Genomic DNA, 17739 nt, shown 5'->3' on the forward strand with positions numbered 1-17739 from the left:
GTCTACCGATAAATCCTCAGCTGCATCGGCATTGTGTACGAATCTGGAATCAGGCTCTAGGTCTTTTGGAAGTAGGCTTAATACCTGTGTCACATTTAAAGTATTGACTTCCCACATACAGTAAATGAATCCATTTTGTGTGTCCAAAGATTTTTTATACTACCCAAGTACATAAAAGGACTTTGGGAGTGTGGTCAGATCCATATGATGTCATGACGTCACAAGGTAGTTGCACAATGCTCCTCTGGGAATGATTTAGATGGCCAGGATATCTTTATGGGACCCCTCAGGACCTGCTGGGCCCTAGACAGGCGCTTAGGTTGCATTGTGCAATATCCGCCTCTGGATGTATCACTAGTCTCTATGAGGTTTTCTAATAACTGCACATGCTATGTGCAACAGTTACATTTTTTCTCCTCTTTATTCGTTAATATGTGCAAATGTATGAATGGTCAGTGGCACTGATAACTGCAGCTATCAATTTTGGACAGCTGCATCTGTCACTGCCATGTGCACAGCAGTGGTAGTGACACGACACAGCAGACAAACAATAAAGTCTATTTTTTTAATACAGATAATAATAATAATTTTATTTATAGAGTGCTCTTTCTCCAAGGCTCAAGGCGCTTAACAGATAGAATCAACATAATATAGTACAAAAACAATTAAATACAAAAAATAAAAACGTTTCATAAAATACAGAGAGCATGTAAATACTAAGAGGACATTATGGAAATGCTTGAGTAAACAGGAAAGTCTTGAGTTTCTTTTTGAAGGATTCTAGAGTAGAGGCCTCTCGAACTGTGCGGGGAAATGAGTTCCATAGAGTTGGAGCCGCATGACTAAAAGCTCAACCCCCAGATGAATTACGGGAGATTCTAGGTACTGCTAAAAGACCTTCATCAACAGATCGCAGTGATCGAGTGGGACAATATGGAATCAGAAGCTGCCTCATGTACCTTGGGCCCTGGTCATGTAGGGCCAATCTTGAAGATGATTCGCCATCTTACAGGCAACCAGTGAGGGGAATAGAGAACGGGCGTTATGTGGCTAGAATGGGGCTGGTTGGTTGGCTATGCTGCAGCCTTGTCCTTTGATGTTGTGGTCCAATCATAAGGACCTCTGTTTTATCAGGATTTAGTCTCAGCCGACTGGCACTCATCCATTCCTGGAGCTCAGCGAGACAGCCATTTAGGATTGTTATTGGGTTCTCAGTACCTGGAGCAAAGGACAAATATAGTTGTGTATCATCTGCATAGCAGTGGTAGACCAGGCCATGTCGCCTGACTATTTCACCCAGTGGTAGCATTTATACTGCAAAACGCATGGGGGATAGTATAGAACCTTGTGGGACACCACATGCCAATGGCACTGATGGTGATGAGTATACTCCAGACGAGACTCTCTGTGACCTGCCAGTGAGAAATTATTTGAACCAGTTTAGGACTGTGCAGATGCAGGAGGTGCTGCTGGGGAATTTCCACCCAGTGTAAGGGCACAAATTATACAAGTGCCGGTCATAGCAGCAGGGAGGAAGAGCGCACTGCACTCAGGACCTGATACAGGGATGAGTGCTAAGCAGCCAGTCTGTCTGGACTGTCTTTTATTTTCCATGGACATGGCTGAACTCGAGGAGGGTGATGACATCATCCACCTGCCCCGAGCAGGCTTTGACACGCCTGCGTTCACATGGGTACGCCCAGTGTTTTTGTGAGCACACCCAGGAAATGCTTTGCGTTCCCATGCGACAGCCCCCTGGCCGCCCCCCTTATTTATTATTTATTTATTAACAGTTTCTTATACAGCGCAGCAGATTCCATTGCGCTTTACAATTGTAAACAGAGATAAAACAAACTGGGTAACAACAGACAGACTTGGAGGTAGGAGAGCCCTGCTGCAAGCTTGCAATCTATAGGGATATAGGAGGGAAACACAAGGACAGGCACCAGTAATAGCATAGCAGTCCCACCAAGTTGCAAGTCCAGAAGGGAAGGGATATAATACACAAGTGTGTCAGAGGGTTATGCGTGTGGAACTAAAATATGATAGGCTTGCTTCAGGGAATGCTTGAAAGTTTGGAGGCTAGTGGAGAGTCTTATTGTGCATGGAAGGGCATTCCATAGGATGGGAGCAGCCTGATGTAAGTCCTGTAATAGTGAATGAGAGCTAGTGATCTGCTCAGAACAGAGACGCAGATCTTCCTCAGAGCGGAGTGGTCGAGAAGGGGGATATTTGTGATAAGTAAAGAGATATATGCTGGTGCAGTATGGTTAATAGCTTTATGTGCGAGTAAAAGTGCTTTATTTTGAATACGGTAAAATACAGGCAACCAATGGAGGGACTGGCAGAGCGGATCAGTAGCAGGCCAGCAGCATTTAAAATGGATTGCAGTGGCGAGAGTCTGTTCTTGGAAGACCAGTTAGGAGACTATTGCAATAATCAATGCGGATATAATGAGTGCATGGATAAGAGATTTAGTAGTGTCTTGTGTGAGATAGGGTCGTATTTTGGATATGTTTTTTAGATGCATGTAACATGATTTTGCGACAGATTGAATTTGGGGAACAAAGGACAGTTTAGAGTCAAGGATGATCCCTAGGCAACAAGCTTGTTGTGTAGGGTAGATTGTCGAGTTGTCAACAGTCATTGAGATATGAGGATGGTCAGGGCCGTCTTTTCGTATGGGCTTAATGGGCACTTGCCCAGGGGCCCCAGGTGTATAAGGGCTCTATGCTGATAGCTGAGGATCCCCTTTTTCCAGGGATACTAGAATTTTGGCCCTGGGGAACTGGAGATATCCAACTTCAAAACAGCAGTCCACATCTGACCTATTCATTTCAATTCCCAGTCATAATTCTAAGGTTCTCTCTGACTTTTTCTGAGATTATATTCCAAAAGCTGGGACTCTACCCTTTCTGTCAACACTAGCGGCTTGTCTCTATCATGCCCAGAACCAGAGATATCGGCCTTCTAGTAGCCAGTCCCTGCTCCAGCTCCAAACGTCTGGTGTACAGTTTATATTTTTGTCAATGGATTACTCTGGCTCCTGATCTCTGATCCCAAGTTCCCAGCACCTCCTGAAAGTTTTTATACTATTGAAGGCTAAGAAATCTATTTCCAGATAATGGCGATATCTGCAGTCAAACAAGCTGCCCTTCCACCGTAAATTGATGAATATTAAGCCCACTCCATTATCCAACCCTCCCCTACCTCCTTGGAAGTCATTTACAAGGGACCCTTCATTCAGCTCAGTGCCTTCTTCCACACATTAGTGTTCACCCTCCCACTACCTGTGCAGTAAAGGAGTAATTAGCAGCAGTTACTGCTCCAGGTCCTACATGTTGAATGGAAGATAAAACACCCCCTGCCACCCATGGGACATCAAAGCTGCTGCTGATAGCACCCCCCACCCCTAGGAGGGGAGAATGGGTAAGGGCCCCCGTGCATTGCTTTGCCCAGGGGACCACACTGCTGTTAAGATGGCCCTGAGGATGGTAACTGTTATTGGCTGGTGGGCTGGTGGGAACGGAATAAGTAATTCCGTTTCGGAAATATTGAGTTTGAGGTGGCGAGAAGACATCCAAGATGAGATGGCAGAGAGACATTCAGAGACTCCGCCCAAAACCACTGGTGACAACTCTGGGGTTGATAGATTTGAGTATCATCCGCATACAAGTGATGCTGAAATCCGAAATCCCACTAATACTCAGCCAGCTCCTGCCATTTTTCAAACACCTCTCAGTTAGAAGCTGATTGGCTAGTAGTAGTATCTCTATCCCAGGCTCATTAAATAGACCCTCATGGGGCCTGATTCAGAGGTGATTGCTATTGTGCGAATTCACAATCTGATTATCGAATGACTGCATGCATACAGATCATAGCACATCGGTGTGAGACAAGATAGCGATAAAAATAGCAAAAATATCTAATTGCATTCACACAGTTTGCTGGACATAAAGTTGGCGTTTGGTGGTGGTCGACGGACATTTTCAGGGAGTGTCCGAAAAAACATAGGAGTTCCCATGCATTTTAAGAGAGGGTATGTGGTGTCAATTCTGGCCTCAATCAGCTTGTATCTGTTGCAGAGTGGTGGAAGGGTCAGAGTTACGCATATTTGCACAGTCTGGAAAAATCATTTGATAGTTCATGAATTGCATATGGATGTACAACAGGATACTGGATTACGACATTTTCAGAAATCACTCGCAGATGTGCATGGGGCTGGTTTTCTTTGTGTCTTGGGCGGTGGCTAACCAATCACAGCCCTCTGAAACTTTGCAGATCAGCGATCAGGTCTGAATCAGGCACATAGCTGGTTTTAGCTCTTTCCAATTTCAGACTTTTTATTTCTCCTCTCTTAAGTCCACTTTGTTAAATAGAAACACAAAATTTGTAAAAGAACCTGCAGCCAGGTCACAGTGGTCTATTCTTTTTAAATGGATGAAGAGAAGACGTCACAACAATTCTTGTATTTTATCTTTACATTGTATATGTATCTCCCCCTTCCTATCCGCTGCCAGGCCTTCTCTCCCCATAACACTGTGCTGCTGCTGCTGCTGGTATTATTATATCTGGACTATGCTCAGTAAGTACTCCTGTGGTTCGGGCCTGTTTCCTCACCCCACAGCATCAGTTTCAGTTAGTCTGCCATTGATGCTGCCTGGCTGCCTCTCTCTCAGTCTCAGCAGCAGCCTCCCTTCTCTCTGCGCATGCTCAGTGCCTCCCGGCATCTAGCGCCACCACTGCTGCTCTCCGCCTCCCCTGTGCGCCCACACCCCACCTCTCGCCGGCCCCACCTCCAGCAGCAGCAGCAGCAGGCCTGTCTCCCCTCCCAGTGTGGGCTAGACGCCTCCTCTTCCCCAGGCCCAGTCTCTCTCCGCCATGTTAGTTTCTCCCGGTCCCGGCCTACTGATCTGGCCGATTTCTTTGATTACCGTCTGGTTTCCTGCTCCGTTCCCTCCTCGGTGCCCGTGCGTGTGAGCAGCGGCGGCCCCCCCGGGCCGGTGCGGGGTAAGGCGGGCATCCGGTCTCTGAGCAGAATTAGCCAAGACCATGGCGATTTGTGTAGGGGCGGTATATATCCCCTTATGTACAAAATATACATATTAGCGGATCCTGTAACTAGTGCATGGGAGCCCCTTCCTGCCAGGGTGCGCGGTGCCGGGCAGGGGGTGTGCAGCTGCTGGCAGAATGCATGTGTGTTTATATTTCTCGTCCCTTTGAGGTGACAATGTTTGCTGTAGGTGCATTAGTATGTTATGTTTTTGGTAATGAATGGTGGTTAGGTACATGCTGTTTTACCTGTGTCTCTGGTGCCATATGCATAAGGCAGTGTGTCTCTGAGTATAGCTGGTGAGGGCACTGTCATTTCCGAACACTCTCAGCATGTAAGCTGTACACTGCTTGTGTTTATCCACATGATTGTGCATGCAGAAGTTTTGAAAGTACAGTTGTCACTGCCTGCTGTGGGGGTACACTCTGCCCCTGTCATGCACTGCCTGCTGTGGGGGTACACTCTGCCCCTGTCATGCACTGCCTGCTGTGGGGGTACACTCTGCCCCTGTCATGCACTGCCTGCTGTGGGGGTACAATCTGCCCCTGTCATGCACTGCCTGCTAGCCCCCTGTCACACAGGGACACACATGCTGTCTTTTCACCTGGCTGCTGTTTTTATTGCTGGGCTACTCCCCTTTTGTGCCACTGTACTATTCGTGATCTGTGGACATCTGTTTCTCATGACATTAAACAATATATGCCCTTCTTTCTATGCAGACTTCTGTCCTAAAGTGTTTACATGGAACTCTCATGCATAATGTGCATTGCTTTGCTGAGAATGTGCTAGTCATTCACATAAGTTTACAATTTAGTGACTATCACATGGGAACACTCATTAGGGTTTTTTTGTCAGCCATTTATGGTGAGAACACACAAACTCAACACTGTCTTAAGTCATTGAACTTATGACCACAGGACTAGAAGGTTCCTACATTATAGATATCCAGTACAGATTGTAAGCTTGTGAGCAGGGCCCTCCTACCTCAATGTCCGTTTGTATCTACCCAATTTGTTTAATCACTGTTTCCATTTGTAATGCGCAACGGAATATGCTGCGCTATATAAGAAACTGTAAATAAATAATTGTAGTAGACCTATTAATATCACATCTGGACCTCTTGTCATACTTGGACAGACTGACCCATGCTCATCTGCTGTGTCCACTTCACCCATCAAAGTTTTTTTTTTAAATAATTACGATTAGCGTGAAGATTATATCACACAGCACCTCTCTGTATAGTCACCATACTAGAGCTGGCACACAGCACCTCTCTATCATCACTATGCCAGGGCTCTTGCCCAGCATGTCTTTCTATTGTCACCATGCCGGTGCTCTTGCACAGCACTTCTCTCTGTTGTCACCATGCTGGAGCTGTCATACAGCATCTCTCTCGCTCTCTCTCTAGTGTCACCAGGCTAGAGCTGTCATGTGCCGCCTCCGTCTATCATCACCATGCTATAACTTTTGTGTGCCTCCTCTCTCTATTGTTACCATGTTAGGGCTGTCAACGTACCACCTCTTATTATCACCATGCTTATAGTCGCCATGCTAGGGCTTTCACATACCACTTCTCTCTATCATCACAATGCTAGGGCTGTCTGTGTACCACTTTTCTCTGTAGTCACTGTGCTAGGGCTGTCCGTGTACCACCTTTCTCTATGGTTACCATGTTAGGGCTGTCTATGTACCACCTCTCATCAGCACTTCTCTCTATCAACACCATGCTATGACTGTCACATGCCACCTCTCTATAGATACATGCTAGGGCTGTCAGCATACCACCTCTCTTATCATCACCATGCTAGGGCTGTCAGTGTACTACCTCTCTTATCACCATGCTAGGGCTGTCAGTGTACTACCTCTCTTATCGTCACCATGCTAGGGCTGTCAGTGTACTACCTCTCTTATCGTCACCACGCTAGGGCTGTCAGTGTACCACCTCTCATCGTCACCACGCTAGGGCTGTCAGTGTACTACCTCTCTTATCGTCACCATGCTAGGGCTGTCAGTGTACTACCTCTCATCGTAACCATGCTAGGGCTGTCAGTGTACTACCTCTCTTATTGCCACCATGCTAGGGCTGTCAGTGTACCACCTCTCTTATCGTCACCATGCTAGGGCTGTCAGTGTACTACCTCTCTTATCGTCAGCATGCTAGGGCTGTCAGTGTACTACCTCTCTTATCGTCACCATGCTAGGGCTGTCAGTGTACTACCTCTCATCGTAACCATGCTAGGGCTATCAGTGTACTACCTCTCTTATTGCCACCATGCTAGGGCTGTCAGTGTACCACCTCTCTTATTGTCACCATGCTAGGGCTGTCAGTGTACTACCTCTCTTATCGTCACCATGCTAGGGCTGTCAGTGTACTACCTCTCTTATCGTCACCATGCTAGGGCTGTCAGTGTACTACCTCTCTTATCGTCACCATGCTAGGGCTGTCAGTGTACTACCTCTCATCGTCACCATTCTAGGGCTGTGAGTGTACCACCTCTCTTATCGTCACCATGCTAGGGCTGTCAGTGTACCACCTCTCTTATCGTCACCATGCTAGGGCTGTCAGTGTACTACCTCTCTTATCGTCACCATGCTAGGGCTGTCAGTGTACTACCTCTCATCGTAACCATGCTAGGGCTATCAGTGTACTACCTCTCTTATTGCCACCATGCTAGGGCTGTCAGTGTACCACCTCTCTTATTGTCACCATGCTAGGGCTGTCAGTGTACTACCTCTCTTATCACCATGCTAGGGCTGTCAGTGTACCACCTCTCTTATTGTCACCATGCTAGGGCTGTCAGTGTACCACCTCTCTTATAGTCACCATACTAGGGCTATCAGTGTACTAGCTCTCTTATCATCACCATGCTAGGGCTGTCAGTGTACTACCTCTCTTAAGCCCAGTACACACGGGGGAGATATATTGCTCAGTGTCCCCTTTTCATCAGCAACCAGAGATGGTCGCTGATGAAAAGGAACCTCAGCCGGCAGTGCCGCAGAGGTAATCAGCTGGTCGCAGGAGTAAGCTGATTACAAGGGGGCTGAAAACGGGAGCGCGCACCCGGCGATTTATAGCCAGGGCACACTCCCATCACTGGCAATATGGTCGCCAGCGACCATATTCCCAGCTATTGCAGCCACTATCGTCCCCGTGTGTACACAGCAATATAGTCACCATGCTAGGGCTCTCACTGTACTACCTCTCTTATCGTCACCATGCTAGGGCTGTCAGTGTACCACCTTTCTATTGTCACCATGCTATGACTGTTGTGTGCCACCTCTCTATCGCCACCATGCTAGGGCTTTCGCATACCACTTCTCACTGTTATCTGTCACCTTTAAAGGACCGCATACAATGTATTGTATGTGGCCCAGCTGCCCAGTAAGTTGATGAGGGATGGGGGCCTTTAGTGATATGCTTGCTTGAGCACAGTACCTGTTATTTTAATTTAACCATGTTTGCTAAAGCCTGCATTGTAAAGCTGGGTACACTCCTAAAGATTTATTTGGGTACTTGTTTCCTAGCATGGCGCCCATCGCATTGTATACCATAAGACTAAATATATTGTATATTTTATATAATAAAAAATTGTATGGCATTGTATGCCATACAATGCGATGGTATACGATTTTTTATTGTACAACCACCCAGATGGGTCCTTACAATGTTAAATGCCCCCACTATCAACGCCAACCCGAAGCATATAGTGTGGGAGCGCAGTGAGCCACGGAGCCCGAAGCGTGGCGAGCGGATGCGGAATACAAGTAATAGGCATCTCCTCGCGGGGCTCGCTGCAGTCGTCACGCTTCGGGCTTGCTGCGCTCGCCACACTATCTAAAATCAACTCCACGCCGATGTGGATAGTGGGAGTATGAAAAGGTCGGAGGACGCGTACCGCCACCCCTCGCGGGCTCACTGCGCTCGCCACGCTTCGGGTTTGCGTTGATAGTGGGGGTGCATTTAACATTGTAAGCACCCATTAGGGTGCTTATACTATAAAAAATCATATTGGTGCTGCTTTTAACATTGTAAGCACTCATTAGGGTGCTTATACAATAATAAAATCGTATCGTATGCGGCTATATGGCATAAGATGCCATAAGATGAAAAAATTGGGCACCATGCTAGGAAACAAGTACCTTTTATTTGTTTAATATCTCTGTTGGGAGCAAAAATCTGGTAATGTATGATAGCAATTGATAATCAACCATTTTCTCCCAAAGGCTGAAAAATTAACAAAAATATGGTTAAATGTTAAATCAAACATGAAACCAATTTTGTCTAAGCAACCATTGTCTGTTTTCCAGTGTTTGGGAGATTATTTTGCTGCAATACATTACAAGATTTTTGTTCCCACCAGACTGATAAATCTTTACGTGTGTATCTTGCTTAATGGGGCCCACACACAGTAAGATTTTCTAGCGATATGGCCGTTTCGGACCGATTGGAGGGACCAATAGTTTAAAAACTTGCTGTGTGTGGGCTTGATGACGAACCAATGTGGGTGCCCATGGGTTGGTCATTGAGCCTGCTGATCCCTTTAGCAGGCTTAAAAATGAATGACCCATCCTGCAGGATCATGGCCACATTGTTCCATGTGTAGGCATAATGAATGATGTGCCCATGCCCCGGCACCCCCGGAGAGAGGCAGACTGGCTGGAGATTTAAAAACTCCTATTCAAATTAATAGGGTGGCCGCCGATTGGATGAGAGCGCTCTCTCTGCCAATCAGCGGCCGCCCTATACAAATTAATAGGGTTTTTGAAGTCTCCTGATGCTACTGGTCTCTCTGCCAGCGGTGATGGTGCATCAGGGTAGTGGAACACCCCTGATCATGGCCATCCTCAATTGTTTCTGTGTGTGGCAATGATCAGGAGTGTTCTGGATTTCAAGGGATATTTGATAGATCTATTTGTGTGTGGGCACCTTTAGTGTGCCTTGGAGACTGAGGTTAGGAAAGCATGCTATAGAGATCTTTACTTGGTGTGAAAAAGAAGACCATAATGGAGTAAAACAGTGTTGTGGTTTTTTTTTTTTGTCACAACTTGGAAACCATGTAGACCAAAATGCTATATTTCGGCTAATAGGCCGGTAAACCATTTCAGTGCAAAAAATTCCAAGTTGCTTTAATTTTAATGGTGACTAAAGTGGAAATTATTCTCTACTATAATTTAGTACAACTTCAAAAGTAATGAAATAAAGATTTTCATTTAAAGGGAAAAGAACATTCACGTTTTAAAGGTGAAGAAGAGGATTATATGCAGTATGGCCCATAAACTGGTCGAGAAGTTTAATTTTATTATTTTAGCTGCTAAATAATCTTAAACTGGGTACACACTAGGCTATATGTGTACCCAGTGATATTGCCGGCAGCGGTGATTAGGCACAGCGCTGGCATTGGCAATTGCATACACACTTGCCGATGCCGGCAGGGAAGGGAGTGACAGCGGGGGCCAGCTGCAGCATGGCCCTTGTTAATAAAGTCCTCCCTCATCTGTACTGAACAGAAGAGGGAGGTGGAGGGGGGTCGTTACCAATGCGTGGTTGTGCACATCATTAATGATGAGTGTGCAAGCTAGATGAAAGTTAAAGATATCACGGAGGGGCCCTTTGTCTTATGTGTAAGCGGCTTTAGATGGAGCCACAGCTATAGTGCATACTGGTTTGTAATGATATATAATCTGATCTACTTGTGATTTTTGCTATCATTTCACTGTAGCTTTCTCTGTCCTTATCAATGTTGAACATGTTACTATGCAATGTAAGATGGATATGCCTTTTATGACCTCCACGTTTTCCCATTTCTATATCTCTATTTCAGGGTTTGTGTGAGGTATCTACACTAAGTGGAGCCATGCATTAAAACTAACAGGTTAGTATATTCATTTATTTAGTTTCTTTTACTTTGTCATTTTATCACAACTATTTTATGCCTGCTTAATTATGAATGACGATTTGAGCCAGTGAATTAAATTGACAATCTTATCCGTTTTCTAAGATAGGGGTTCTCGAAAGGCCCCATACACTACTCTGACTTGTCGGACCCGATTTCTCTTAAGCTCCCGCGATAGGGCTCACATTAAGATTTGGCACATTATTTACATGCGATATATCACATGTAATTTATTACATGTAAAGCCTGGGGGGCTGAAGCCGGGTGCAGGAAAAAAAAAAACATTCAAAAGAATGGCTCGGCCGTTAATCGGCTGAGTGACCTTTCTCAGCCAGTCAGCAGCCACCCATATATTTTTTAGGTACTTGATTCCTAGCACGGCCACAATCGCGGCCATCGGGGGTAATTTTTAGTGGCCTGCGACGCGACCGACGCGATGCCCCCGATTTTTCCATTGAAATGCATTGAAAACAGTGAAAAATCGGGTCGGTCGCGTCGTGTGCACATAAAAATGCTTAAATGGTCCAGACGCGATGCCCCCGATTTCCCCATAGGGAACAATGTTAAATGCCTCAATTTACCCGCGATGACCACGATTTCCCATAGGAAACAATGTTAAATGGATCAATTTACCCAAATCAGCATAGGGAAGAATGGTAAATGGGCCAGAAACCCCAAAACAACCCACAGAGCAGTGGAATGTCCCCCCAAAAGTAGTTGACGCCACCCCGCCATCAACGTGAACCCGAAGCGCAGCGAGCCCGCGAGGGGCGGTGGTACGCGTCCTCCGACCTTTTCATGCCCTACTATCCACTAGGGCGTGGAGTGAGAATAGAATAGTGTGGCGAGCACGAAGCGTGGCGAGCGGACGCGGATACCTTCACAGGTAAACGCGTCCCTTCGCGGGCTTCCCAGGTGTCCGCGTCGCCATGGACACCTGGGAAGCCCGCGAGGGGACGCGTATAACTGTGAAGGTATCCGCGTCCCCTCGCGGGGCTCGCTGCGCTCGCCACGCTTCTGGCTCGCTGCGCTCGCCACACTATTCTGTTCTCACTCCACGCCCTAGTGGATAGTAGGGCATGAAAAGGTCGGAGGACGCGTACCGCTGCGCTCGCCACGCTTCGGGTTCACGTTGATGGCGGGGTGGCGTCAACTACTTTTGGGGGGACATTTCAATGTTCAGGGGTGTTTTTGGCCCATTTACTATTGTTCCTATGATAATTTGGCTAAATTGAGCCATTTCACATTGTTTCCTATGGGAAATCGTGGTCATCGCGGGTAAATTGAGGCATTTAACATTGTTCTCTATGGGGAAATCGCGGGCATCGCGTCTGGCCCATCGCACCCGATTTTTTTAGCGCCCGCGATGCCCCCGATTTTACCCCCGATGACCGCGATTAAGATCGTTGTGGCCGTGCTAGGAAACAAGTGCCATTTTTTTATTTCCTGCCTGCCAGGGATGCAGAGGGAATGCGGTGCCTCGTGGGTGCTAAAAAGCTCTTGCAATGTGCTGTTATTTGCAAACTGTTGCAATGCACATATGTGAGGGTGTCGCTGCAATCCCACTCACAGTGAGAACTCTGTCGTAGAGTGATATACAGCTAGTGGCCATTTGGAGATGTTTAAGGGGAGTGCTTTGTAAATGCAGGAGTGTAATGGCCATTTTCAGAGCTTCTGCTAGTGGAAAATCTGAGTCACTACTACTGTAGCCTGTTTCCATAACCATAAGTGCGTATAGTCTATATTGTACACAATTGTAATACAGTAGCTCCAGTAGGAATCTCTCTACATTCTTGGACGGCAGCTTTACTTACTAACATTAGCAGCTCCATAGACTAGAGAATCGCAATTGCATTTGCGTACAAACCTGAATTAGGCCCAGAGTGCAGGATTTGCCCCCAGCCTGCCAGAAGCAGGGGGAGATGCCATACCCCATATTTTAGGCACTAGTACATGGTGTAATGTCTTCTTTGCCTATGGCCAATTTTGACGCTGCGATTTCCATATCAGTAGTTCATATCGCACCATGTGTGTATGTCCCAATACATGCGTGCAAAAATTCCTCTGTACGCTTCTGAGAAGCTGTTACCTGTTCATTTAATTTTTAGCACCAAATCCAGTTACTTTGGACCGTCTTCTATAGCTCTGAATGGAACCATCTTGCCCTAGATTTGTAAAATATTAGGCTGGCTTTATGAATGTTAAGATTATTGGTTAGCTACTAAAGCCCATATATAGTTAGAAGTATGGTGTTTTAGAATGTCTGCAACAGTTTAGTTATCTGCATTCTTTCTTTATTCAATGCAAGATTCAGAAAAACTTTAGGGAGCTTTTTATATCTTGCAGAGGGGGGTGATGGATGTTTCCCTAAATTGAGATCATCAACGTACTGACTTTCTTTGTTGCCGTTGCAGATATTGTTACATTTCCAGTCATGGGGGACATGAAGACTCCAGACTTTGATGATCTTCTTGCTGCTTTTGATATCCCAGATGCTACAAGTCTGGATCCTAAAGAAGCTATTCAGTCTACAAGCGATGAGCAAGAAAACCATCTAAAACCGTCAGGAATGTGTTTGGATGAAAATCTGTCCTTGGCTCAGTCTGTTCCTGCCCCCGATGTTCCTGCAGTTAGTGTGATTGTGAAGAACACCAGCCGCCAGGAGTCCTTTGAAGGAGCTGAGAAAGAAGGCAATCACATGGGTCCAACTCTGCTCCAGAATGGTTTTTGTGGCCCAGAAGTGGGTTCTGACCCCCATGCTGTGGGTCCAGGCTATGCGAAATTTGAGCCAGGTTTCATCAATGGAGACAGTTCAAGAAGTTACACTGACAAACTAGAGTCTCTTAAAACGGAACCCTTACCAACATTTAGCCAGTTTAGCCCAATTTCTAGCCCTGAACCAGAAGACTCTAAGGATAATGGAGTATTGAGCAAGCAGAACTCAGCAGAGTCACCTTATTTTCCACAGCCTTCCATGTATATTTCTGAAGAAGGCTGCATGGTGGATTCACTGAGAAAGTCATCAGAGCCTGAGCTAAGTATGTTTGATGAATACTGCAAAAAGGAGCAGAAGTCAGAGTGCATGGAGGTAGATAAGGGTCGGTCTTCTGAGCAAAGCCGAGATGGTGACAAAGCCAGCTGTTTCCTTGGCTCACCTTTGACATTCAGTGATGTGCAGGACAACAACATATCCGAGGAGAAAGTATTTTCAGGGGCAGGGGATGCTTATGGTAATGCATCTGGTTCCTCATCTGTACCACCACGCCAGCGTATTAAACCAGCTCACTCAAAATTATCATCTTGTGTAGCTGCTTTGGTTGCATTGCAGGCCAAAAAAGTTGCTGTGGTCCCTAAGGAAGAACCTTCAAATATCTCTAAAGAAGTTAATGTACCATTAAAAGAAAGTATCAAAGGGAGTCCTAAAATGCCAAAGTCCCCAAAGAGTCCAAGAAGTCCATTGGAGGTTGTAAAGAAAATTATTAAAAACCCAGACAGCCCTATGAGTGTCTGCAGTGACACCAGTAGTAAAGATTCTCCATCAGTATGTGCTGGTTCTCCTCCTGCAATCCCCAAAGTAAGGATAAAAACGATAAAAATGTCATCCGGTGAGATCAAAAGAACGGTTACAAGGATATTGCCAGAAGTTGAACCAGATGATCTGGTAAAATCTCCAGAGGACTTACAAGATGAAAACTCATCTGGGGAGGATATCAAAGCACTTGTGCAAGTGGAAGCTGTGGCAGATTCAGAAAAGGAAAGGACAAGGAATTCTGGAAGGAGTACAGCCACAACTAGCAGCCAAGGACAAAATGCAGCCAATACTAATGTAACCAATGCTAAAGGGGATAAAAAGAAAACTGTGCAAACTTCAAAACTTCAGAACCCCAGCAGTGGCTCAGCAAAGACCACTAACTCTTCACAGAACAAGAAGCAGCCGGCGGCTCCCACAAAGGGTGCATCTAACTCAACCCCCCTACTCCCCAAGGCTGTTCACCTTGCAAACCTTAACTTGGTTCCTAACAGTGTCCCTAACACCGGGGGCACTAAGACTACAGCTTTGAGGCAGACACAGGGACAAGGGGCACCTATGGCAGTGCCATTGGTACACCAAGTTAAAGTAGCAGCTCCTGTCATTGTGGATGCATTTAATAAACTTCTGCATAGTGCCAATCCAGTCCCAACTTATACCCCCAATTTGAGCCCCCCACCTGACTGCAATATTACACTGCCAGCCTCTGGTTACACTTGCCTGGAGTGTGGAGACTCATTTGCCCTAGAAAAGAGCCTTGCTCAGCACCACAATAGACGGAGTATCCATATTGAAGTGATGTGTACGCAGTGCTCCAAAACAGTCCAATTTTATAACAAATGTAGTTTATTAGGTCATGCCAGGGAGCACAAGAGTAAAGGATTGATCATGCAGTGCTCCCAGCTTATGATGAAACCCATATCTGCAGAACAGATGTTGGCACCTCCACCTTTAATTGCCTCACTGATTGCTCCTCAGCCTTCATCCTCCACTCAAAGAACAATAGCTCCAGCATCCTCACTTGGGGTATGGTCTGGAACTTCCTCCTATGGCCCGCCAGCCATGCCACTTTATGCAGATCCCTATGGACTTATACGCCATGGGTTCAAGTGTTTGGAATGCAGCAAGCAGGTTGAGGAATTCACCTGCTTGGCGGGACATTATCAGAGAGTGGCTGAGGAAAAAGATGGACTGGTGAGTGAGACTTCACTCAGATTAGCGGCACTCCTCTTATTGGTTGTGTGTGGTGGGAGGGGGGACTGGGGTGGTTTTGTTGTTCCTTTTATGTTGTTTGCGATATTAAGCTTGGCATACTCTAGGGCTGGGGTAGCCAACCCTAGTCCTCGAGAGCTACCAACAGTGCATGTTTTGCAGGTCTCCTCACAGAATCACAAGTGACCTAATTAGCTCCATCTGTGTATCTTTTAAAATGTGTCAGTGATTAATGAGTGCAGCTGTGCAGCAGCTAGGTTGTCTGGAAAATGTGAACTGTTGGTAGCTCTCGAGGGCTAGGGTTGGCTACCACTGCTCTAGGGCGACTTCTCCCCTCGCAGAAATCACCCGCGATCTGCCCCCTTTAGCTTCCCCAGACCTTTTACATGCAATCCCAGCCATGCCTGCCTGGCTCAGAAGCAATGCCACAGATTGCTTCAGCAGCCAGTATGACTTGCAGGCTTTGGTGTGATGCGCGTCGGACCTGCTGTCAATCTTGTGCAATTTTGAGGCTTTTCATACGAATGATCACCACAATCGCATGAAATGCCCAAATTGCATGTGAATTGCCCTAGTTTATGAGGGCCTTAGAAGTTGTTTAATAGCCTGGATTTGGTAACCACTAGTTTAGTGACAATTGTTTGTTATATTATTTCATAATTTTATTATCTGTCCTTTGATAAGTGTTTACCTTAACTGAGAGATTCTACTTTTTATTTTTTTAATTGTTATGGTCAAAAAGGCGACAAAATTCCAATATTTATTTATTTATTAACAGTTTCTTATATAGCGCATACATATTCCGCAGCGCTTTGCAGATAATATTTTGAACATTCACATCTGTCCCTGCCCCAGTGGAGCTTACAATCTATATACCCGAACACATACACTAACACAGACATTCTAGGGTTAATTTGTTGGGAGCCAATTAGCCTACCAGTATAATTTTTGGATTATGGGAGAAAACCGGAGTACCCGGAGGAAACCCACGCAAGTACGGGAAGAATATACAAACTCTGCACAGTTAGGGCCATGGTGGGAATGGAACCCATGACCTCAGTGCTGTGAGTCAGTAATGCTAACCATTACACCATCTGTACGCCAATAGGATTATTTTTATGTTTTCAATTCGCTGAGCAAACTTGAGAAATTTACATTATTCAGGCGTTACGGATTGAATAATGTGCTATTGGGTAGTAGTGGTTTTATTTTATTGTTTGACCATATATGAGTGCTGTTATTAGCTGCGTACACACCGGCCGATAGATCTATGGCATATGTATGCAAGCAATATGTCTGTGAACAACGTTGTTCACTGACAAATATCTCAGCTGTGCAGCACATGCGACGGCTGATCTATATCTTTAGATATACAAATGTGTCTGCATACATCTATCCTCCATCCTATACAACTTGCATTGTACATCCAATTGACTTTTAACACCAAGTGTGTTTATTTATTTTTTTACCTGCTAAAATGCCTCTTATTTGCTAAATGGAACACATAGGAAGCACAAACAGCTTCTGTTGAGTAAAATAATATGCACCATGCCTATAGTCAGTGTGTGATTGCTGCTGTGTCTGCATAACCAATGTAATGTTACAGTGAAAATATAGGCATGTCGCGTATCATTTTAAACAGCAGAAGCTGCTTGTGCTTCCTTGTGAGATGCATTTTAAAAGAAAAAGTTGTGAAAAAAAGAATCCTGATGCTAGAGTTGCACCATGGCATGATTAGAAGGGCTATTTAACGAGAATGGAGGCTAGCTGTAAATTTGGCACATCTGGTGCTGTGTGCAGACAGTCTGCCAACTGTCCATACACTTGGTTTGGGGACTAGTGAAAGCTGGTTGGACATTTGAATGCCCACAGCATGGGGTTTAGAATCCACTTCTGGGCCACAGGACCACATATTGAGGGGCCAATCTATAATTTCATATACTTTCCTGAATCAGCCGCTCTGTCGGTTACCAGTGTTGTCACCTCTGCTTTCAAATTAAGCCACTGAACCAGCTTCAAGATGTTTGACTCCGCTCTTTGCTGTTTTACAA

The 17739-nt window shown here is 45.7% G+C and overlaps 1 protein-coding gene across 2 annotated transcripts in view; it reads left to right on the plus strand.

The window, feature by feature from the left end:
* The first annotated feature begins 4753 nt into the window (after nucleotides 1–4753).
* ZNF592 (zinc finger protein 592) overlaps nucleotides 4754–17739 on the plus strand; it is a 37839-nt gene continuing 24853 nt past the window's right edge. Inside the window, exons 1-3 of one of the 2 annotated variants that reach the window (XM_083183138.1) lie at nucleotides 4754–5010; nucleotides 10876–10926; nucleotides 13362–15670. In XM_083183138.1, coding sequence (XP_083039264.1) covers nucleotides 13382–15670 — 2289 coding nt within the window. In that variant the 5' untranslated portion in view covers nucleotides 4754–5010; nucleotides 10876–10926; nucleotides 13362–13381. The remainder of the gene's footprint in view (nucleotides 5011–10875; nucleotides 10927–13361; nucleotides 15671–17739) is intronic. The other variant, XM_083183137.1, reaches the window with a different exon arrangement.

This window comes from Crinia signifera, chromosome 4 (genome assembly GCF_055691185.1).
Source record: "Crinia signifera chromosome 4, ASM5569118v1, whole genome shotgun sequence".
Classification (NCBI taxonomy): domain Eukaryota; kingdom Metazoa; phylum Chordata; class Amphibia; order Anura; family Myobatrachidae; genus Crinia; species Crinia signifera.